Source organism: Felis catus, chromosome B3 (assembly GCF_018350175.1).
Source record: "Felis catus isolate Fca126 chromosome B3, F.catus_Fca126_mat1.0, whole genome shotgun sequence".
NCBI classification, from domain to species: Eukaryota; Metazoa; Chordata; class Mammalia; order Carnivora; family Felidae; genus Felis; species Felis catus.
Genome location: NC_058373.1, coordinates 9,833,985 through 9,856,768, shown reverse-complemented (window position 1 = coordinate 9,856,768; position 22,784 = coordinate 9,833,985). Strand labels below are relative to the sequence as shown.

Here is a 22,784-nt window from a genome sequence, read left to right as displayed (position 1 = left end):
GCTGGAATTAGCTGAAATACTGTCTGTGCGTGTTGAATTCTGTTGCTGCGCTTGCAGAAACCTGGAATTTGGGGGCCAGCCGTGGATACTCAATTTGGATTCTATCATCCCATCTCTGAGGAATGGCTTCTTGATTTATGGGTTTCTGCAGTTGTCAACTTGCTGTGGATCCTATAAAATTTATAACAAAATCTAATATGCTTTGATGAGCTTCTGATAAATATAACAGGCTTAACAGTTTCTGTAATTTGAACGTGGTCATAGTTTGACACTTAGAAGGTCCTTATTCCTGTGCACGGTGGCAGGAGGTGCAGAGTTTTGGAGTTAGGTCTGGGTGCAGATTCTGGCCTTTTTACTCATTGGCTGTGGACTTGACACATTGCTGCTTCAGCCTGTGTTCTCATGGGACGTGTGGAGATACACTGATCCCTGCCTCAAAGTTGTTCCAAGGATTAAAGGTAAATAATACTGATCTGGTATCAAACTAATAGTTAATGTTACTAGTTTCCTTCTTTTGTGTTTTCATCTTTGCTTTCTTCCTTCTCACATTTTCTCATCCAACTCAGAGTAAATCCCAGTTGGTGCCACGGTCCACAAAGCCCCATGAGATCTGAACCCCGTACAACTCTGAGACCTCATTCCCATTGCTTTCTCTGCACGGGCCAGCTGGTTGCTGCCTCGGGCTCCCTGCGCTCGGCTGTCCCCTCTGCCTACATGTTGTCCCAGCAACTCTATATGCTGGCTCTTTCATAGGATTCACATCTGTTGTCCTGTGTCTCCTCTTTCTGGTCCTCCTCTGCTCACTCTCTGTCTCAAAAATGAATACACAGTAAAAAAGAGTCACTCTCTTTCGCCTCCCCCCCCCCCCCCCCCGTCAGATAAGAGAGAGTGTGAGCGGGGGAGGGGCAGAGAAAGAGGAAGACACAGAACCCAAAGCAGGCTCCAGGCTCTGAGCTGTCAGCACAGAGCCTGACGTGGGGCTTGAACCCATGAACCGTGAGATCATGACCTGAGCCGAAGTCGGATGCTTCACCAACTGAGCCACCCAGGCGTCCCCGGATGCTTTTAATTTTATAAAAATAATAATAATAAACACCAGTTAGGATTGAACTTTTAAAATACTCTTGAATATTGTGGAGTTAGTGTTCCGCTTTGCCCAGGCCTATGTGGAGTATACCTCGGGAGAAAGGGACACTCGCTCAGTGCATCTGTAACTGGTTCCACGTTCCGTGTCCCCGTCTGTGCCGTGACTTTTCTCTCTCTGGCTTGTCTGACTCGCCAGGGTCTGTAGATGGTGGGAATATAAATCGTGGTTCCTGGCAGTCTGCAGGGATCTCTCTTGTAACCCACTGCGTTCAGGGTGAGGCAGGCCTGTCTCAGAGCTGATTGGCCCGTTCTTTGTCGCCCACTAGTCTGTGATGAGTTCAAGTATGGAGTGGAGAGAGTGTATTTAAGAACTTTTATGGTAATTTGACAGTCATTTTGTATCTATTGAATCTAATAAGAGCTCTGAGCTTCAGTTTTGCATCTTGTAAATTTCACTTTTTTTCTAGTAATTCATTTTTAGAATTTTTGCTTCTGTAACAAATTGGAATTTTTTAAAAAAAATCTGGTCCTTGTTAGTTTGAGAAGCTGTCCTTCAACCCATCTAACAACTTACTGCACAGTGCTGTGCACAGGCAGAGCAGATAGACGTATGTTTCTGCACAGTGTTCAGCACATTAGAGAACAGAGACCTGAAAAAAGTCACATCTAGTCTGTGAAAGAAACCTTGTCTGTTTATTTTGACACATGTTATTTGTCTAACTGCTTCCAAATAAGATTAATCCATTTCAACAATGAATTACGAAAAATGCTGAATCAGGGCAATGCATCATATAAAAATACACAAGCTCATTGGAAGCTTACTGGACTTGTTAAGTATTAGTTCTTTTCTTAAACGTTAATGAAAGTAACCTTATATAAAGTTAAGGGAACTTCACGTCTGAAGAGTCCTGCCCAGATTAATGAGTAAGAATGTTTTCTCTTTTTCCTGAGCTGGAAAAAACTAGTTTACACAGTGATGATTTCATTGTGATTCAAGTTACCCATGTTTATAAGTAGAACAACTCACTTTGTCTATAGAATTATGGCAACTTTGCCATTGGAAGCTTGTTAATTAGCTGGTTTTAATGGTCACCCTTACACTAGAGTTACAGATTCATGTTTGGGTCTTAATCTTTCGGTTATATGGAGTTTCAAACGCTTTTCAAAAAGAAGACTGGAAGAAATAGACTGCTTTCCTTGCCCTCTGTTGTGATTAGATTATTTAAATGGGTAAACATCTAGGGTTGCTGTTTGGTTTTGTTCTGTTTGCTTCATGAGAAAGCTAAAGAAACTGAACGTTTTAAAGATGTATTCTCTCTCTCCGAGTGGTTGGATACTGGACTTTTCTTCCTGGTCTGTTTTTTATCATCAGTTTCAAATTATTTTATCCAGTTCTGTTATTCTTTCCAAGTTTCAGATTATTTTGTAAGCATTTCTCTTTCCCCAGCCCGGAATTTGGTTTTAGTCACAGTGATAACGGTCTCCCTCTCGAGAGAATCCTCACGTGCCTGTGTGTCTCTTTTCACTAAGTACACTTTGTATGAGGAGGCTAGTAAGTAGTTATGAAGCCAGTAACTGTCATGGAATAGACAAAGAATCCTGTGTTCTGCGAGAGAGCAACCCAGCTTTATAGAAATAGAAATCCAAGTAATCCTTTTTTTTAATTAAAAAAAATATTTTTTTTTTTTAGTATTTATTTATTTATTTTTGAGAGAGAGGGAAACAGAGGATCTGCAGTGGGCTCCGTGCTGTCAGCAGAGGGTCTGATTCGGAGCTTGAACTCAGGACCTATGAGATGGCCTCAGCCAAAGTTAGACACTCAACCGGCTGAGCCACCCAGGGGCCTCACAAGTAATACTTAAATAGCAATCTCTTTGTCATCTCTTAGGAGGTGACCTCAGTCATCTGGGGAGGGAGAGGGTAGAAAAAAGAGAAAGTGCATTGCTGAGTGAGTTGGGATTGGTCAGTCTGGGTTTCTTAGATGAGGATCCATTTGAAGTGCCTGGTGTTGGTCTGGGGATGAATTTAGTATTCCTGTGTCAGAGTCCAGACTCAGGCTTATTTCTCTGTGTTCCTTTGCCTTAGCTCTCAGGGACACTTGCACTATGCGGCCTCTGTCCTCGGACTTAGGCCAGAAGCAAGAATGGTAAAGAGGGAGAGTTAGCATTTATTTTTTTTAACAGTTAAGTTAGACATAATATTATTCATAATGCCACCACCAATAAGACAGATTTATTTCATTATCAGATATTACCTCCCACATTGCATTGTTGTTTTAAACAATTGCAGTGGATTTTCTGTTTTGTGTTCTGGTATTTTTACTTTTTCCTACTCTTATCTATTTCTGTGGTCTTTATAATTATTTTTGGGGCCCTTTGAAATACTCTGTCTTGAGTATTTAACCCATTTACCTAGTGTTGAATGTTAGTTTTAACATTTAAAAAAATCCGAAGCTAAGTAATGAATGCGGCAAAGAACCTCATTTTTACCTATTAATTCTTCTGTTAACTTATTTCTATAAGGTAAATGACGAGGAATGCTATAATTAGGTCAAAGGATACAATACTTACAGCTTCAGTGTTTATCTCAGTCTTGCCAGCCTTAACTTACTCTTTTTAAAATGAACTTGCATCTGTAGGTTACTTTAATGTGGTATTTTGCAGCTTTGGCTGTACATCAGGATTCTGATTATACATTAGAATCTCCTGGAGAGCTTTAAAAAATACTGACGCCTGAGGGCCACCTCTAGAGATTTCTGTTTAATTGGTGTTAAGCATGATCTGGAAATCAGGATTTTAAAAAAGCTCCTCCAGGTAACTGTAAGATGCAGTTGAGATTAAGAACTTTGCCTTAGTGGGAAAATTAGACTTCACATTACACCTGAAAATTAATTCCTGAGAGTTATTTGAATCAGGTTGGTGCCTTAAATATGATTAAATAAGGGGTATCAACAACTAAGTTTGACCACATCAGTAAATATTTAGATGTCCGTCTAGTAGAAATTTGACGTAACTTTGGGGGTGCCTGGGTGGCTCGGTTGGTTAAGCGTCCAACTTTGGCTCAGGTCATGATCACACGGTTTGTGGGTTTGAGCCCCATGTTGTGCTCTGGGCTGACAGCTCAGAGCCTGGAGCCTGCTTCGGATTCTGTGTCTTCCTTGCTCTCTGCCCCTCCCCCTGCTCACACCCTTTCTCTCTGTCTCTCAAAAATGAATAAACGTTAAAAAAATTTTTTTAATTATGGGGCGCCTGGGTGGCGTAGTCGGTTAAGCATCCGACTTCAGCCAGGTCACGATCTCACGGTCCGTGAGTTCGAGCCCCGCGTCGGGCTCTGGGCTGATGGCTCGGAGCCCGGAGCCTGTTTCCGATTCTGTGTCTCCCTCTCTCTCTGCCCCTGCCCCTGCCCCGTTCATGCTCTGTCTCTCTCTGTCCCAAAAATAAATAAACGTTGAAAAAAAAATTTTTTTTAATTAGAAGAAAACTTTGACTTTAATTGTTACTTATTCTGTGAATGTTGGTATGTTAGATACTTTTGCAAATGTAATTAGCAACATGGTAAGATATTAAAAATTATTTTTTTAAGATCCTGGAAGCAGTGCAGTAATGTGAGACTAGAAAATGCAGAACATCGGCTGTTGGAGGATCAAGGTGTTCCAGAAGTCATGGAGCCCTGGAGTTAGAACCCAAGTAACCTGTCTGAATGTAGAGAGAAAAATGACCATGGAAGCCGTGGGCCATGAATCTCATGCCCCTAACACATGTGTACCCCCCCAAAACGTAACCCTCCAAAGAGGGTATGTTAGAAATACCTCGTGTGTTTCACGGGTCTGCATTTTCTAGTGCGAAACAGGCAGCAGAGGCGGTTTTGTGTGGTAGTTAGAACACCAGCCCTGGGTCTGGCCCTGTGACTCACTAGCTGTGAGGCAGGTCATTGAATTTCTCACACCTTCGGTTTCCTCATCTGCAAATTGGGGTGATAGCTTCCTTCACAGCATAGTTGGAAGAATAAATGAGGCGATGTGATGTAAATAAAACTCATAGTTCAGTGTTTCGTACGTTGTTAAACCGTTAACAAACGCAGCTGTAAAAGGAAGTGACTAGGGTGTGTACCCCTCCTTTGTGGAAGGAAATAGAAACTATTATTAACTAATGTAATACTAAGTGTATCTCTGATCCTTAGAACAACTCTGTAACAAAGCTGATAGTATTGTCACTTTTTTGTAAACAGATGAAAAGCTTTGGCTCCAAGAAGCTTAAATAATCTGTCTTGGACCAGACAATGATAAAAAGGGGTTTCTAAATTTTTTTTTAATGTTTATTTATTTTTGAGACAGAGCGAGAGACAGAGTACAAGTAGGGGAGAGGCAGAGAGAGAGAGAGGCAGACACAGAATCCGAAGCAGACTCTAGGGTCTGAGCTGTCAGCCAGAGTGTGATGCAGGGCTCGAACTCACGAACGGTGAGATCGTGACCTGAGCCGAAGTCTGACACTTAACTGGCCGAACCACCCAGGCGCCCCAGGGGGGTTGTAGTCCGACCTTAGCACCCTGCTTTTTCATACGCTCCTGTGATCTCGCCTCCAGGGAAACCTAAATTCAGTGTAATTAGATGAATTTGTGGTGATTCGTTATGGTAAGCAGAACAGTTTTTCCCCTTAGGGAATGGTAGGTGCCAGTTAGTTTTGTGACAAATGTGGTGAACAATTTAGTGTGTCCTTTTTAAAAAGGAGATTGAGAGGCTCGGTTGTCAGAGTTGACATGTCTTTCATCTGAGAGGAATGTGCTCGCTTCGAAGATCGCTGGGCGGCGAGCCCCTGGGCCAGACCGTTCCCTGCACCTTGCATGCTGCTCGCCGGGCACCCGAGCTGCGTGTGCTGTTGAGTAACTCGGCAGAACTTTCTACCACCGGAGGAATGCCCGTGTGGTGGACGGCACTGGGCCCGGAATGGACGTTCTTTTGATTTGTCGAAGACCTTCTTCCCCTCCAGGTCTCTCCTCTGCCTTCCAGTGACCCTCCGTGTGTCCTGCTGTGGCATCTGGCGAGGGCTTCCCGTCAGGAGCGACCCCTTGCACGAGAGCGGCGTGGCATCAGATCGCGGGAGAGCACAGGCTCTGGGTCTCTCCACCCAGGATTCGCATCCGTTCCTCAGCCTTTGTAGGGAGTGCTGCGTCAGGAGAGCACCACCTGTGTGCCAGGCACTATTAGAGAGTTTGCTTCCTGCCCCCTTTTGCTGCTGCAGCCCCCGTGCGGAAGGCCCGTTAGGGGCTTCTTCCAGAGTGTGGCCCTCGCTCAGAGAGGCCAGGTCTGTCGCCCAGGCTCTCCCTTCTCCAAGTGGCAGCGTGTGTCGCTGGAAGCCAGGTGTATCGAACTGCTGACGGATGTGGTGTGGCTCGCGCGAGCGAGCTGGTATTTCTGAGTCTCCACATCCTCTCCTCTGAACTGGGAGTAGCGCTTCGTGGAAGGATTCACACGAGGATTAAACAGTATACGCACCTGCCCATTTCTCAGTAGATACCCAAGTAATATTTGTTTCCTCCCTGCCTTAACTAAGAATTGCTGCCCCTGCCTTTTTGTAGGTTAATGTTTTAAATCACCCTCTTATTTTGAAAACTCTTGAACCATAGAAAAGATGGCAAGAGCGGAACAATGAGCTCCTGTATGCTCTTCACCTAAACGCACATTTGTGATGCTTGCTTTATCGGTGGGTGTACTTGTATATATATGATCTTGCTGAACTCTTGAGAATGAGTTGCAGACCGGTCCCACTATTCCTAAGTGTTTCAGCATATTTATTTTTATTTTTATTTTTTTACATTTATTTATTTTTGAGAAACAGACATAGCGTGAGCGGGGGGAGGGGCAGAGAGAGAAGGAGACACAGAATCCGAAGCAGGATCCAGGCTCCAAGCTGTCAGCACAGAGACTGACGCGGTGCTCGAACCCAAAAACCAGAAGATCATGACCTGAGCCGAAGTCAGACGCCCAACCGACTGAGCCACCCAGGCGCCCACATCATATTCTTATCACAGTGCACTTATCATTAATAGAACATTAATACGATCTCGTATGGGCTTTAGGTTCCCTTTTCGCCAGCTGCCCAGTAGTATCCTCATAGCAGTGGTCTCCCCCTGACCTTGGACATGCGCTGGGGCTAGTTCCTTGCCAAGTTCACCTTCTAAGCCATTTCTGCCGCTACATGGGCTTTACCAGAGTTGCTTCTTTAGGGGGTCTCGCCCTTCACAGAGAGCGAGTTCTCCATGATCTCAAACCGTTGGTAAGCATCGTGAGCAAAACAGAGGAATATTGGTACCCCGCCCTGGAGTGAAATCCGCGCATCTGTTTGAGTACCTGCAGTGTGTCAAGAGAGTGAGCAGGGTAGCAAGGCCCCGCCAGCCAGGAGCAGTGTGGTCCTTGTCCTCGGTCGGATGACAGATGAGTAAAGAGAGCATGGCGGTGCAGCGCCCCAGGGCTTTCGGTGCCTGGTGAGAGACTGCCCTGGGGGGTCGTACTAGAAACTCAGGGTGAAATGCGGGGTGCCTGGGAGTGGCTGGGAGCAGTATAAATTGCCTCATGAGAGGATGATTGAAACTTTCAAGGTCACCGTGGTGTTGGCCTCTCTGTCTTGAAGGCTGTTCTGGGGTCTGGCTGAATGTGACAGTCTAAGAAATTTTTAAGAGACCTCAATACTGTCTGGTGGAGTAGGAATGAAGCGTCTCCATGCTGCGTAATTGGCACCATTAGTAGTGACAGTACCTCTTTCTTCAGAGGGGTGGTGTCCTCCCTGGGAGGAGAAAGGACCTGAGGAGAGACTGCCACCCACAGCATTGACACGTTCTCATCTGTACAACGCTCATTTGGAAGCAACAACAACAAAACATCCCAGCTGAGGCTGTGGTGCCTATTAATTCCCCAGTAGAAACAACCAGAATTGCAAGTAAACTTGTGGGTGTGCTTTTCTGTCTTGCCAGACTTGATTTGGTTGCAGTAAAATCTTTGTGTTACTTTTCTAAGGTAAACTTTAGAGACTCAGGCATAGTCCCCTCTGTGGAAGAACTACAAAGCCGAGGGACAACGTAATTATGAACTGTGACCCAGAGAGGGCTTCTAATCAAGAGAGAAGGCTGGGCAGCTGATCTCCAAGTCCATAGGAGACTAAACAAGGAAAATGGCTGTGAAATGGGAAATGTGGTGGTTTTACATAAAGGAATTCTGTACTTTGGGGATTATAGAACATTTAGCTATGCCCCATGTTCTCACTGGGGAGGTGGGGAGAGGGGGAAGGTGGATGGAGAGAGAGCAGGGCTTTGACTTTCCTTCCCTGGGCTGGCCCCATCACCAGCCAGCAATTCTTTCGCTGCAGATGGTTTTATTTGACGATTTTCAGCTACTTAAAAGTTTGAACACCGTGTGTTAGCTATTTTTGTTGAAGTATACCAAGCCACAGCCACAATCTGCCGAGGCGCCTTGCAGCTCAGTCCTTGGCCTCGGAGCTGCTGTCTTCACATGCACCTGCTGCCCATTTGCTTCAGGGACACGGGTGACGGGCGGATGTTATCATTCATCAGAGCATGCTGTGGAAACCGATGAGGTTTGAACAGGTCACTTGACCATTTCGCTACCACTGCCATATGCAAAAGGGTGTTTGGCTATATTTATACCCTGTATTAATCTCTCTCTCTCTCTTTTTTTAACTTTTAACATTTATTTATTTTTGAGAGGGGGGAGGGGCAGAGAGAGGGAGACACAGAATCTGAAGCAGGCTCCAGGCTCTGAGCTGTCAGCACAGAACCCGATGCGGGGCTCGAACTCACGGGCTGTGAGATCATGACCTGAGCTGAAGTCAGACGCTCAACTGACTGAGCCCCAGGCGCCCCTGTTAATAATCTCTTTTAAGGTGTACATTGTTCTGGCTGTGAAATCGGATACATTCTGATCAACACTGCTACAATGTCATGTCATAATTCACTCGAGTTTTTTCCTTCTTAGTGATGCATAAAGTAATGACACTTTTACAAGAAGTAGCATTGTAATTTTGATGAAACATGGCATGTTTAGTGCATGAGATGCCACTCTTGCAAGTGTAAAACTCCTAGTTCTTTCTTGCTTTCTCGCTTCCGTGGAAGGGACCATACCTCCAGTGAGCCAGACTGTGGCTGTGTAGGAGCGCGCCATGGTTGACCGTCGTCCGTGTGTTTGCACGTGTCCTGGAGAAGAGCTGCCATATTTATCTGGTGGCCCTGGCATCCAGTGGGATGCCTGCTGCTTAATGGGTGTTGAGCAAATGTTTCCTTGAATGGTCTTTGAGAATTCCATTGTGAAGCAAGACCATAAAAACAAAGTTCCAGCTGGGAGTACTCAGAAAAAAGAAGGTAACTTAATTCAAGAGAAAATAATAAGTTGTGCCAGAAAGGGAGAGTTCTCTTAGGTCGTTACGTGAAGCAGCCATTATCGGCACTTCTAGATGTGTAATGATGTAGACACTGAACGCGGGTGTGACCGACGTTAGAGCAGTTAGGAGGAAGAGGGGGCCGGCTGCGTTCAAGTGTTAGGGAGGCGGCACGTGGTGAGCTAAATACCCCCCTTCAGTGCTGGGGAGTCTGTTTGTGATGCCTCATCCGTCCCGGATCCCTCATCACTCCTCTGCGTACGTGGCTGTCTTGTTTTGTGATCGTGTTGTTGGAAGAGCGTGGATTTTCTGTGACATAGCCCCAGAATGTTAGGCCAGATTTATGTGTGTTACTAAGCCAGTGCCCTAACATGGACACGTTGCAGCTGTCATGCCAGCGAAGCTCGTGTCGCAGAGCGGAACGAGACAGTTGTCATTCTGGCGTTCATAGCTGAGCAGCCTTGGTTCGTGAAGTTGGGTGGCTTTCTGCTTTATATCCACACGGTGCATGTGGGGTGCTGCTCCGTAGAATGCTTAAGAGGAGAAGGGAAAGCCTAGGCGATGGGGGCATACACCGTGCCTGCTTCCCTCCCAGCAGACAGGCGATAATGGGAAGGCACAGCAAAACTTTGGGGCAGGAGGAGACCTCACTGTTGCCTTAAGATGATTCTGTTGGGTAGGTTTGGGGAGCGGTGGCGGGTGCAGGGCAGCTGGCCTGTAACAAGAGTGACTGCAAGAGTCCAGGTGACTCGGGGCCCGTAGGAAGTGAAGTAAGGCGCCGAATGGGAAAGCCAGAACCAGCAGGATGTTCTGAAGAAGGTAAGTGGTATTACTAGGGATGACCACTGTTCATTCAGGGAAATCAGTCGGGTTGCTGCCGCCTTGGGGGATGGGGGAACATGAAACTGAGTTTTGACATCGGAGAATGCCCACCGCACATTCTGGCGAAGACATGGAAGTCGGTGGAAGTGTGGGACAGGAACGCGGACTTTGCAGCTGGGGAGAGATTTGGGAGGTGGGGTGGGGCTGTGGGAAAGGAGGAAAGGAAGTGGGAGAGGGTCGGAAGCTGATGTGTGCTGTGCTCACGTCCACCATGTGAGGAGGAGGAGAGAGAGCCAGAGAAAACCGGAGGAAAACAGGATGGTTCTTTATGAACGTCCAGAGAGAATAAAGTTCAGAAGAATCCAGTCGCTATTTTAAAAGTCTGCAAAACTTGAGGGCGACGGGGACAGAGAAAAGCCACCGGATTTGGTATTTTCTTATCAGTGGACACCCGTGACCGTGAGGTTTTAGTGGCCAGTGGAGTGAGGGGGAGCCAAATTGCAGAGCCTTGAAACGTTTGGGTGACTGGTGCTGAGGCGGGGGGGGGGGGGTGGTGGACAAAGTGGGTCAGTGAGTTGACAGCAGTGTTTCTCAAAGTCAGCACGACTGCCAGTCTGGGCCTGGTCATCCCTCGTGGGGAGCTGTCCTGTGCATTGCAGAACCTCCCCCCCCCCCCAAGGTGTGACCACCAGAAAATGTCTCCACTGTCAGATGCCCCCCAGGCGCCAGATTCCTTGGTGAGATCTGGTCTTCAGGGCGGAGTGCAGATTTATGCTGCTGCTTCTTGACCCAGCAGGGCCCCAGTAATCCCTTCTGCTGCCACCGCCCCTCTGTCTCCTGCTGGTGGTTTAACCGCACTGGTAGGCAGGTGGGAAGGAGCTGGTCCAGAAGTGGGTGGAAAACAGCAGGCAGCCGGGGGAGCATTACCCCGTCAGGTACCTAGGGAGGGCAGGCGGAACAGAGCAAACACAGTGTTGGGAAGGGGCGTCTTTGACGCTGGGGGGTGGTGGGCAGAGCCATCTGTTAGTGGATGAAGACGGTTTTAGCTCCCTTTAGGTGGTCTCAAGCTTCTAAGACGGGCAGAAAGGTCACCCAAGGGTGAAGTAGACAAGGTTAAGGCTGGGCCTTTGACGAAATTATAGAAAGTTTCACTAACACACAAGTGAGTAAGAGCATTAACAGACCAGCAACGAGTCCTGGCTCAATAGGGGATTTGAAAAAATTTGTTAAAAACATGAATTAAAATCTTGGGGAAGACAACCTAAAACCTAGCCACTGTGACACTGTTTTCATTTGTGCATTTTACTGCCTAGACTTACAGTTTTATGCTTTTTATTTTGCTTATTTCACTGAATGTTGTAGATTTCAGTGTTACTGAACTATTATTTCAGTTATTTGTGATGGCTACGTAATAGTCCAGAGATCAGTTTATCAAATAGCCCTCTCATTACTGACCAGGGGTTGTCCAGTTTTTAATACTATTATACCTAAAGTTGCAGTAAACGTTCTTAGGCCTGGAGTTTTGCCACATTTTATTAGTGGGTTCAGTAAAAATTTTGTATGATGCTGAACACAGAGCACAGAATGTATTGGCTTAAAATGCCGCCTCAGTGAGGTGTTCCTGTCCCACCACACTGCTTTGTTTCTCTCCATAGCACTTGCTGTCTTCCACAATACCAGTTGTTTTATTTAATCTGGCTGTTCTTGTCTCCCTTGCTAAGTATAGAAGTTCCAGCAGGGTAAGGATTTTGGTTTGTATCACCAGCACCTGGAATGCTTCCTGGCACACAGATACTTGCTGAACGGTGGGCTTGACCCAGACCTGCAGGCACGATGGGTTTGGAAGGGTGTCAGCACCAGGTGTTTCCAGAAGTCAGTGGGAGAATAATTGCATTGACTGGTCTTTGGTATCTAGACAGACTAGGAAGCAACACAAATTCACAGGGACAGTGAGTCGGGAGATGGAAGGGTTATTGGCACCTGGAGGGGACTGTGGCAACGGAAGCACCTTCTTCTGGAAGGAGAGCCTGGGAATGGTAGAAGGTAGATAGTCTGTGGTTACAGATGGCAGTTTCTCAAGGTTTAGACAGTAGAAAGGAAGCAGTTCGAGAGTTAATAGTGGCAAGGTTGGTGGAGAATTCCATTTTGCTGGGAATGGAGTGCATCACTTTTTAATTGCCCCTGCCTCGGCAAACAGTCCTCTCTTCTTAGTGGATTATACTTGGTTCATGCTGGGATGGGGTGTGTAAATCAGGTTTTGTTTTCAGAGGTCTTTTCTTAGTGGAGTATGGCTGTAGGAGGTAATCTGAGTAATCAGCTATGCTACTGATTCTGTCAGACAGTTAACCAGAGTTAGCGACAATGGCAACCCAAATTGAGCTTCAAAACTCCGTTTACAGAGAAGTCACGCCCCTTTATTTGGTATAGCTGATTGGTCACTTAGTCGAGTCATTCAGTTGAACCTCTAAGTGACTATCTTATAAGTGGAATTGACCCTTGAACAGTCCATTGTTGTCGCAGGGGGCGAACCCTCTGTGCAATCAAAAATCGAATGTAAGTATAGACTCCCCAAAAACCTAATAGCCTACTGTTGCTCGGAAGCCTTACCAATAACATAAACAGCCAGTTAATGTAAACTTTGTATGCTACATGCATTACACACTGTAATCTTCTAGTAAAGGAGCCCAGAGAAAAGAAGATGTTACCGAGAAAGTCATAAGGAAGAGAAAATACGTTTATAGAACCGTACTGTATTTCTGGGGAGAAAAATCTGTGTGTAAATGGACCCGTGCAGTTCAAACCCCCGTTGCCCAAGAAGAGTCAACTGTACTTTTCTTTTTGAGGTCACTTCACTCAGAGTAGAGTGACCTGGTAAGCACATAAGGATTTAGCCGAGTGTATGCCAAGTTCATTTTAAGCAACTGCTGGGGTGTCACTCATGAGTATGGACATTACAGTGGTTTTCTTTTGGAACAGCCTTCATTGTTACTGAGCATACAATTATTCACTTCTGGGCTTTCTTATATAACATATTGTTAGTTTCAAATTCCAGTTATTATCTGGTGAGTTGTTAATGACAGACAGGTGTGATTTAATAAATAAAACACTGCAGAGAGGGAGTCGTGTGTCATCCCTCCCATTTGTCCGTGGGTGGCATGTCTGTTTCTTCTTCATGCTTCATTCTTAATTCTTCCATTTTAAAACAGAATGATCTCAAACGTAGCCTTCCTCCTCCTTCCAGAATCTGTGGGGTACTTTACCAATCTCCTGGTTCATAAAGAGAATTTATGTTTTGAGGCCTTTCCCAGAAATGCTTTTTTTACACACCTGTGCCTTTGTCGGCCTTATTTCATTTATTACGATACTAGTTGAGCAAGGTTGTTTTCCAAATGAAAAAAATTTGAACTTGGAGTTCTTAGAACCAAGTGGTTTCCTAATTGTATTGACAAGAATAGCATATATGGCATCCAGTCGTGGTCTGTATGGTTGACTTTGAGAGTTGTCAACAAAAGTTGGAGTGCCCTTGCGTGGGTTGTACTGACTACTTCTTCACTTCCCAGTATAGTCGCTGCAGTTGACGTGTGGTGTAACCCAATTTGAGAGAAATGCGTAATAAGCCTTGCTTCTAGTGAAAACCAGGCTAAGACCATCCTCCTCACATTTCCTCATTAAGTTGATTGTTAGCATAATATTAACTATTTTAAGCTCCCAGACCTCTCTTTATCTTGATCAAAACATCATTGTTTAGGAGGAATCCTGCAGTTCTCATTTAATCCATTTGTGACCTCTTCTGAGGAGGATGGAGCAGTTAGTTAGGGCCGTGCCTGAATCCCTGGGGAAGTGCCCAATCCAGACTTCTGCTGCAGGTCCCCCAGAACAGCCGGGTAAGAGCAGAGGGCTGGCGCTGAGCTGCCAGGAGCAGAACGTACGTGTGTTAACCAGCAGTTGCCTGCTTCCAGGGAGAACGCCGGAGAACCAGACTCCTGGAGCCGTCTGTCCTATGAGATACCTTACGGAGACTGTTCTGTGAGGCACCATCGAGAGCTGGACGTCTATACGTTAACCTCTGAGTCCGAAGCGCATCATGAACCCCCATTTCCTGGAGACCGTTGCACTGGACACATATTTAAACTTAGGAACATCCAACAGCAGCTAATGGTAAGGAAGAAAATGTCCATTTTCAGGCTTTTGTGCCCTCACTCTTTCCCCTAGTGAACCTTGCTATAATTGGAGCCTAAAAATGCTCTCCTCACAGATTGTGAAACCCCTTAGGGCAGTTTTAGTGGTGTTGGATGTTAACCACTTACAGATAGGGGGCGGCAGCAGGAGGCCGCGGGCAGTTTTCTTTCTTTTTTTTTTTTTTTTTTTGCCATGTTTTTGAAATAATGAAAGATACACGTACACACTGCAGATGCAGAGACATACGCAACAACTAGAACTCCGTTTTCCTAGCATCAAGGGAAATTCGTCTGTTTATAAATTTGTCAGTTTAGCTTTATAAAACTGAGCAAAACAGTTCCTGAGATGGTTGCTATACTCAGAAATAAAGCCTCACAACTAGTCCAGTGAGCGATGATAATGTTACTATATTTAAATTGATAGTTGGATGGTAAAAAGATCACTAAAAAAATAAAGATTTTATAATCCACTCAAGCCTTCAAGATAAAGTTGTTGCCAGACGTAAAAACATTACAGACTCCCTGGTAGCATTTATTATGCATAATATAAACGTCATATGGGTACATGTCTCTTGGCCATAACATCTGAAGGCTAAGTTTACATAATTTTTCCACCCAGTTTATTGCAGAGCTGATTTGATTTGGAGAAAGCTTGACAGTAATTTCATTTAAGGTCGTCTAGGGTCAACTCAGTACCGGAGGCCTCTTTGGGAGCAGGCATTATTTTTGAGGTCAGCAGGCCAAGACACCCCACAGCAGGGCTGTGTGATGGGCCTGCCTTTCCCTTTCTGAATCGTGCACGCCCAGAACAGGCATCATTTTGTTTTGCTCTGAACGGACTGCTGAGTCCGATTTTCCTTTAGAGCTCTTCTTACTGGGTGAATGACGGTCCACTTGAAAATCTCAGCTTGCAGGTGCCAAAGTTACTGTCTCGTATGGGAATGCTTGACGGGAAACTAGGAGAAATGAAAACTCGGAGAGGATACATGCTGTTAGGAGCTTTTAAAGTTGTTTGCAAAACACCACTTGTTTCTGGAACGTTCACCCTTTATTAAATGTAATGACTTGCTTTCATAATTTTTAGGGGACGGTTACATTCTCAGCAACAGTGGAAGCAAATTAATTTGAACACTCTAAGCAGCATAGCGCAAAAGCTTTTACTGAAAATCCACTTTTTGCTGGGGGGGGTGGGGGGGAGGGCGGTACTCTCTTACTAGAAAGACTTTAGTGAGCATACCACATATTACACTTGCACGTGGAAATTTCTACAATAGGCCCGGTTAGTAGACAGGACTAGTGTGATGTAGGAGAACTGTTAAGTGCTTACTGAGAGAGTAAATGAACCAGAGAGGGCACAGTAGATCTGTGTGAGACCATTGCAGTAGGTCAGACAGTGGGGAAGAGCGAAGCCAGATGTCTTCCAAATAGTTTCTATGTGTTGAACAAATAGTAGTATTGTAAGAATTCCTGAAACCGTGGTATAAAAGGCAAACCAACCCCAAAGATGAGCTGTGTTTTTCTCCATTTTTCCTAAGCCTTGTCTAAAAGTACATTTGAATTTTGCATGCTTATAACCTTAAATTAACTCTAGGCTTTATTTATTTTTTCCAACATTGTATTGTAAATCTGTATTTCAGATTTCACTGTGCTCTTCATAGTTCACATTTATGTAACAGCTTGGCATCTGCCATCAGGTTGAACGACTGTGATTTTTTTTTTAACCATTCCCGTATAGTTGGTTATATTTGTTTGTGTTTTTTAAAATACTGCAAAGTTGCAAAATGTAATTTTGAGATGACCTACAATATCATCAAGCCACCGTACTTTCTAAGAATAATCAAGAATTTGTTATTATGGGGAACCTGGGTGGTTCAGTCAGTTGAACATTCGACTTCAGCTCAGGTCACGATCTCATGGTTCATGAGTTTGAGCCCCGCATTGGGCTGTCTGCACAGAGCCTGCTTCAGATCCTCTGTCCCCTTCTCTTTACCCCTCACCCTGCGCATGAGCGTGCGTGCACGCTCTCAAAAATAAACATGGAAAAAAGTTTTTTAAAGAATTGGTTATTATTAGTTTGATATGTTCTTGTTTAATGTTTGGTACTAGATAACAGAGGAACTGCTTTTTTTTTTTTTTTAAAGTAAAAGAATATCCCCTATCTACTTAAAAATTTTTTTAAGTTTATTTTGAGAGTGGCGAGGGGCAGAGAGAGATGGAGACAGAATTTTAGGGCTCCACACTGAACGTGGTCATGGGGCCTGATCTCAAAAACCGTGAGATCGTGACCTGAGTCGAAATCAAGAGTCAGACGCTTTTTGGACTGAGCCATCCAGGCGCCCCTCTCCCATCAACCTTTCCAGAATGAGTTCATAAAATTTAGGAAATAGTCATCTTGTATATTCTTGGCCATTTTTATCTTTCCAGTGGATATACAGCTACAAGAGAAAATGTGTTTGTATCTATTTAGATCAGCTTACCATGTGATCATAGGGCTGGAAAGGCAATGAGTGGTCTCCGGCAGGAGTTTTGCGTATAGGTGTCAGTGCCCTCTTCCCAGGGACCGTTCTTAAAAGTATCTTTCATTTCCTCCTAGAAAACAAACCTTAAGCAGATGGACAATCCCATGCCCTTAATGGTGACAGCACAGGATCCTTCAGGTGTGCCCGCTGCTCAGGATACAGACAGCCAGTGTCTCTGCTGTGCATCAGCCCCCAGGGACAGCCAGCAGCGCCCTCTTCCCGAAGACACCGCAAGCTCTCCGTGCTGCCCAGGGAGCACTGCCGGGGGGATTGCAAGTTCCTGCGATTTGTCAGGTGTGGCTAAGGAGGAGCACACAGACTGTTCCTGCGGGAGGAGAACTGCAGGCGTGGAGAGAAAAGGGGAAGAGGTGGAGGCAGCACGCGCTGCAGACTGCGGAGCCGCATCTGGGCCCAGCCACTGCCTGCAGAGTGTGCCCGATTGTGGAGGAAAGGGCGCAGGGGGCGTCCCCTGCTGTGGACTCAGAAACGGAGAAACTGGAACAGAATCTGCCGCACTGGCCGCGGACCAGGAGTCCCCAGGCGCCGGAGACCACGTCCTGCAGGGAGACGTGGCCATGCAGCCGAGCACCGCTGCCATTCGGCATCTGTCTGGAGGGGAGCTTGCAGTCGGCGTCCCAGTGACTGCTGGGGACCCAAAATGTGATCTCGGGAACACAGACACCCCCACCCAGAAGAACGTGCTCGAAGCTGGGGGGAGCACGGGCGAAGAGGTTGCCAGCTCTGGTGTCAGCACGGCTGGAGCCTGTGATGGAAGAGGCCCGAGGAAGCCTACAGGTGAAGCCGGCGCTCCTCACGGCATCCCTGCCACTGCTTCCCTGGAGGCTTCCAGACCTGTCGAGTGTTCACCTGCAGGCAGTAACAGAGAAGCCTCCACCGTCAAAACTGCAGAGACTGAAACTTCGCGAGGTTGTGAGGGGGGCGCTGGGGTTCCACCAAATCCGAGCCCCCCAGTACTTGCAGCTGCAGCGGAAGACACGCCTGCCGATGGGTTTGAGCCCTGTGCTCCCTTGGCAGGCGCAAGTGTGCCAGCATCGCCCTCTGGCCTAACCTTTCCTGGGCCCCAAAAAGACACGGCAAACCAGGAGCCAGAAACGGATTCACCTCCCATCCAAAGCCCAAACGGCGAATCACCCCTCTGTCCCCCCGCTGGAGGTGGCAAGCCTTGTGCTGTCTCCACGCGGCAGCAGGACATGGTGACTTCTGGTGGTGTGTTGGCTGCAGAACGCTGTGATGACATAGTTACCCGGCCTGAAAGCCACCCAGGACTGCCCCCCACGCAGCATCCACCCCCCGCCGCCTGCTGTGAAGGTCCACAGGCTAGCCCGGCCGCCCCCAGCCTTGTGCGAGATACCCAGGAACATGTGGCATTTTGTCGTCTTGAAGTTTCGGATACGAAGGGCCAAGGAGGAGACTTGAAATTAGAAACCAACTCAACAGATACGCTCGGGGTGCGTCCGCATGCTGCTGCCCTCGGAGCCGAGAAGGAGCTGGTGCCGGACCAGGCAGTGACATCAGACAGGGCTTTTTCTCTGGCAGGCGGTTCAGGCAGTGAATCAGTAACCAAAGATGACGCGTTTTCTCTTGTCCCCTCCCAGAAAGAAAAGGGAACAGCAGCTCCTGGACTGCACACGGCTCCAGACGGTAGAGATGGCCCGGGCGGAGATGCGAACGAGCCCCTAGAAGACGGCGCCGCAGGCCTGCCCGTGCCCTCCGCCGCTCTCCAGCTTCAGCCCAGCATGGGGAATACCAGTCCCACGGCACTTGGCGAGGAACAAGGGGGACCCTGCCTCTCAGCAGCCCCCGAAGTTCCGAATCTCGAGGGCGGCGCGGACTCTTCTCTGCTGCCTGCGGGGAAGGCCACTGTGGCCTCCAGTTCCATTTTGACTGAAGAAGGGAAAAATCTGGTGCTTCCAGAAAGCTCTGACGCTCAGGGACAGGGTGGCAGGGATAAAGCAGTGACTTGTTCCCCTGTTAAGGAAGACACTCTTTCCTTGGGAACGTTTCAGGAAGAGCGGAGAACACCACCTCCCGGACAGGAGGCGCAGGGACTCCGTGGAGAGCCCGGCTCCGCTGGCTGTGCCGAGGACAGAGCCCTGGAGCACGGCAACACGCTGGACACGCCCTCGGCCTGCCTTGATGCAGAAACTCAGCAAAACAAGGAAGTGGCCCCACCAGTCTCACCACCGACTGAAGGTGGGGCTGCACAGAGCCTGGTGCCGCCGGGAGCCGGGCTGGCTGCAGCCCCACGCCAGGAAGCCCTGGGTGCAGAGCAGGGCAGCTCGGCTCCCTCGCCAGGGCTCTTACCAGATGGGGCTGAGGCTCAGCCTTGCAGTCGAGCTTTTGCTCTGGATGCTGGAGTGCAAAACCTTAACTCCCAGGGAATGAACCCTGCTTGTGAGGTGAACGGAAAGGTGGCCTTGGATGTCGCCGTGGCTAACGCTTTACCAGGCACCGCTGGGGCCGGGAGACAGGCCGCATCACACAACACACAAGAACTCCCGCTTCCAAAAGCCTCGTTGAGCCAGGAGGAGAATATGATCCTGGGGTCGCCAGGAGCTTTACCAGACAGAGGAGTGACTGACCCACAGGGCGCTGCGACTCCAGAGTTGCTCCCTCTCGGTTGGAAGGAAGCGGACCACGGCAGCAGCTTGGGCAGCTCCGGGGAGGCACAGGTGGACACCCAGGCACATCACATCCTACGGCAGCCTGTTGCCACAGAGGTCCCCCCGGAGGCCGGGCTCCCACGCACTGGTGACCAGGCCCCAGGCGGGGAAAGGAGCGCTGCCCCTCTGCCCTGTGCTGCGCATCTGCCCGGGAGCGCCGACTCCATCGAGGAGGCCGCGAGTCGCATTGTGGAGGCCGTCCTAGATCAAGTCAAGGCCTCGGGAGCACTCCTCACTGGGCGGGGGACCAGTCACATGTCACTGTCCAGTCCTCCAGAGTCAGGCCCGGTGACCGAGCGGCCAGTGAGTGCCTCTGGAGGGAACGTGATCGCTTTTGTGCCTGGGCAGACCCCACAAACGGGCAGTGTTCGTGAAGAAGTCCCTGGCAACCTCGCAGGGTGTTCGGCTGAAAGCAGGGAGCTGGAGAAGATGAATCTGCCTGCTGACGGACCTGAGCCGGCAACAGGTAAGCAGAGCAGAATACAAAAGTCCCAGCTTGTGGAACAGATTCCCTGAAGAGTCTCTGAGACGTGCTGGCAAAAAGTGGGCGTCTCTGTGGTTTTAGAAGCGTCTTTCATTCATTGGGTACATTGCCAGGTTCACAGCAACCCCCCCCCCCCCCGCCCCGCCCGCCATCAGGACAGGCACGTCAGCATGGGGTTGGACAGATTTTGCTTCCTGTATTGCAGACTCCTGGCTTGTTTGATTAAGCCTGTCACACCAGGGCAGTGGGAGTTTTGTTCACCGAGAAAATTGTCTAGCGTGCAGGTGCTTTGCAACGATAAAGGAATTTAGCAGATGTTTTTATCCATGTGGCTTAGTCCTTTTCTCTAGAACTGTGAAAAAGCAGTGCTGCAAAAACATGTTTTGCTTACAAGCCCGGAGCACTTTTCTTCCCCTGTCGTCCTGGTCCGTGTCCTGAGCAAATAGAGTCAGGGTGGTTTCGTGAAACAGCTGTAAGTGTCGTTCTGTGCGCGTGACCCCACGTCCAAAATGGTGGCATTAGGTCATTGGGGAGGGGTGGGGGAGGGGAGCGGAGAGAACGCCCTCCCTTTCCTGCCCGCGGAGCCGCCTTCCAGCTCCATTGCCTCTTGCTCTCGGGCAGCAGTCTGGGAGTGCAGGCCCCCGCGCAGCGCAGGGCATGGGATGCAGGATGTCCGCCCGAGTGCGCTGAGCCGCCGTCACAGGGCACACGTCGTGTCTGCTTATCTGGGTGAAGCAGCTGTTCCGAGCAGATTGCTCGCACAGCAGCCTGTCCCATCTGTGGGTAACCATGTCCAGAGAGAGCAGACAGAAACCGCTGTTGCTCAGTGGAAATAAATGACGTGAATAAAACTTCTTGGGGGTTGAGGCTGAAGCCGAACCAGAGTCCCAACGTGGTGCAGCCGTTAAAGGTCAGTTCGATTCGCACTTTGATGCCACCACCTGTTACCAGGTGTGGACCGAGGACCCACCTCCATGCTCGCCCCCAGGCTGCAGAGGTAAGAAGGAGCCTGATTTGTTTTTGTGGTTTGTTTTTGCTGTTTTTTCCAATTTTTGAAAATCGGGTTAAGTGTGGTAGGTGTTAAGAGGGTGGGGGTGGGGTGTGTAGAGAAACAAACAGACACAACGAGAGGTTGCTTAGGAAAGAGAGTAACCTCAACCCCGTGGGCATTCTCCCCGATGAGGGGTCTTTAACCATTTATAATCTTTTTTCCCCCCATGGAAGGCTTTAAGAAACCCGAAGTGGTGTGTTTTTGGTGAGGTGAGGTTTTTAGTTCTATTCATGTTTTGGATTGTCAGTGATAGAAATTTGTTGGCCGCTGGCTCAGAGTTTAAATGAAAAGGTCTCTAATTTTTAAAATAAGATACAACAACAAGTCTATTTTGGGGGCCCTGGCAGGTTGACATTTCAGAAGAATAGGGAGTGGCTGTAAGCTGATGCCGGGCTGTGTTCTCTTCATTCGGGCGCTATGTCTTTGGCCACACGGGCTGGAATTATTTGTTTTTCTGGCTCAGCAGTCAGAATTTAACCCAAGCAACTGCAAATTATGTGAAGTTTGTGTCTGTAACACCCAGAGAGAAGAGGTAGAAACCAGGGCAAATTTCAGACTTTGATTTTTCGGTGGTACGTAGCAGTGGTATAGACGCTAAGAGATGATTTTTAAGATTTTGAGGTTTCAGGAAGGAAAATGAGCTGACGTTTCAGCAGTGTGTCTGCGTTTACAGTTGGTTGTTATGTGTGGGCGAGTTGTTCTGCTCCCAGGAGGAGTCATATGTGTTCAAGGCTCATGATCTTATATTGCAGAGTAGCCAGTCATGAAGAAGTAAGTGCTTTCTTTGGGGCGGGGGGGAATGCCAGGATCAGGGAAAGTCCCTGGTCACATTGCCCTGGAGACAAAGCACCTGAGTGTGATCTCAGCCAAAGGGTATTTTCTGGGAAGTTTACATTCCTGGATTTACACATACTCTTTTATGAGTGAAGAGACTTTGGTTCAACTGTTGATTTGGAACAAGCCACATGGCTTTGGCCTCTGTTTTTATATGCTGCTGCAGATAAAGCCAAATAGAAATTAAGATGAGAAAACACGGAAGTTCTGGTTAGAGACAGGGGATGTGGCCCCTCACCCGAGTGCATTGATCACAGTGGTTTGGGAAGTTAGTTGTACTTGACTGAGCCAGGCCAGGCCCGTAGAAATTCCCAGCACCCCTGTGCCTCAGTAATCACTGTTCACCGTTGTGATTGGTCGCTGCTTGCCAAGGTCCATATTTTCACTAGACGGGTATAGGATGGTAAGGTTGTGTCAAAAATTACACCCCCCAAATAAATAAAAGTCATCAACCACCAGAAGAAAAAATGACTCTTACTTAGAAATGTTTTGATTAGGGAGTCCTTCTTGAGGGGATTGCCTACTCCAGTTTTCACTTTATTTACATTTTCTGAAATGTAAGGTAGAGTTTGATTCTTTGGGCAAGGAAACTTGTTTTTGCCCACTTTTAAATTGCTAGTAAGATTGTATAATTATAAACGGGGGCAAAGGAAGAATTTATAAATGTTCATTAATAGGAATGTCACATTCCTAAATCTGAAGTAGATCTTTGGGCACATCATAATGTGTATTAGAATAAAAC

The 22,784-nt window shown here is 47.6% G+C and overlaps 1 protein-coding gene across 12 annotated transcripts in view; it reads left to right on the top strand.

The window, feature by feature from the left end:
- The window catches only part of AKAP13 (A-kinase anchoring protein 13), a 334,406-nt gene that overhangs the window by 159,690 nt on the left and 151,932 nt on the right, over positions 1-22,784 (top strand). For all 12 annotated transcript variants that reach the window (XM_045058848.1, XM_045058850.1, XM_045058847.1 and 9 more), the window contains 2 exons: positions 14,252-14,450; positions 17,064-20,139. In XM_045058848.1, the coding sequence (XP_044914783.1) occupies positions 14,252-14,450; positions 17,064-20,139 (3,275 nt within the window). The remainder of the gene's footprint in view (positions 1-14,251; positions 14,451-17,063; positions 20,140-22,784) is intronic.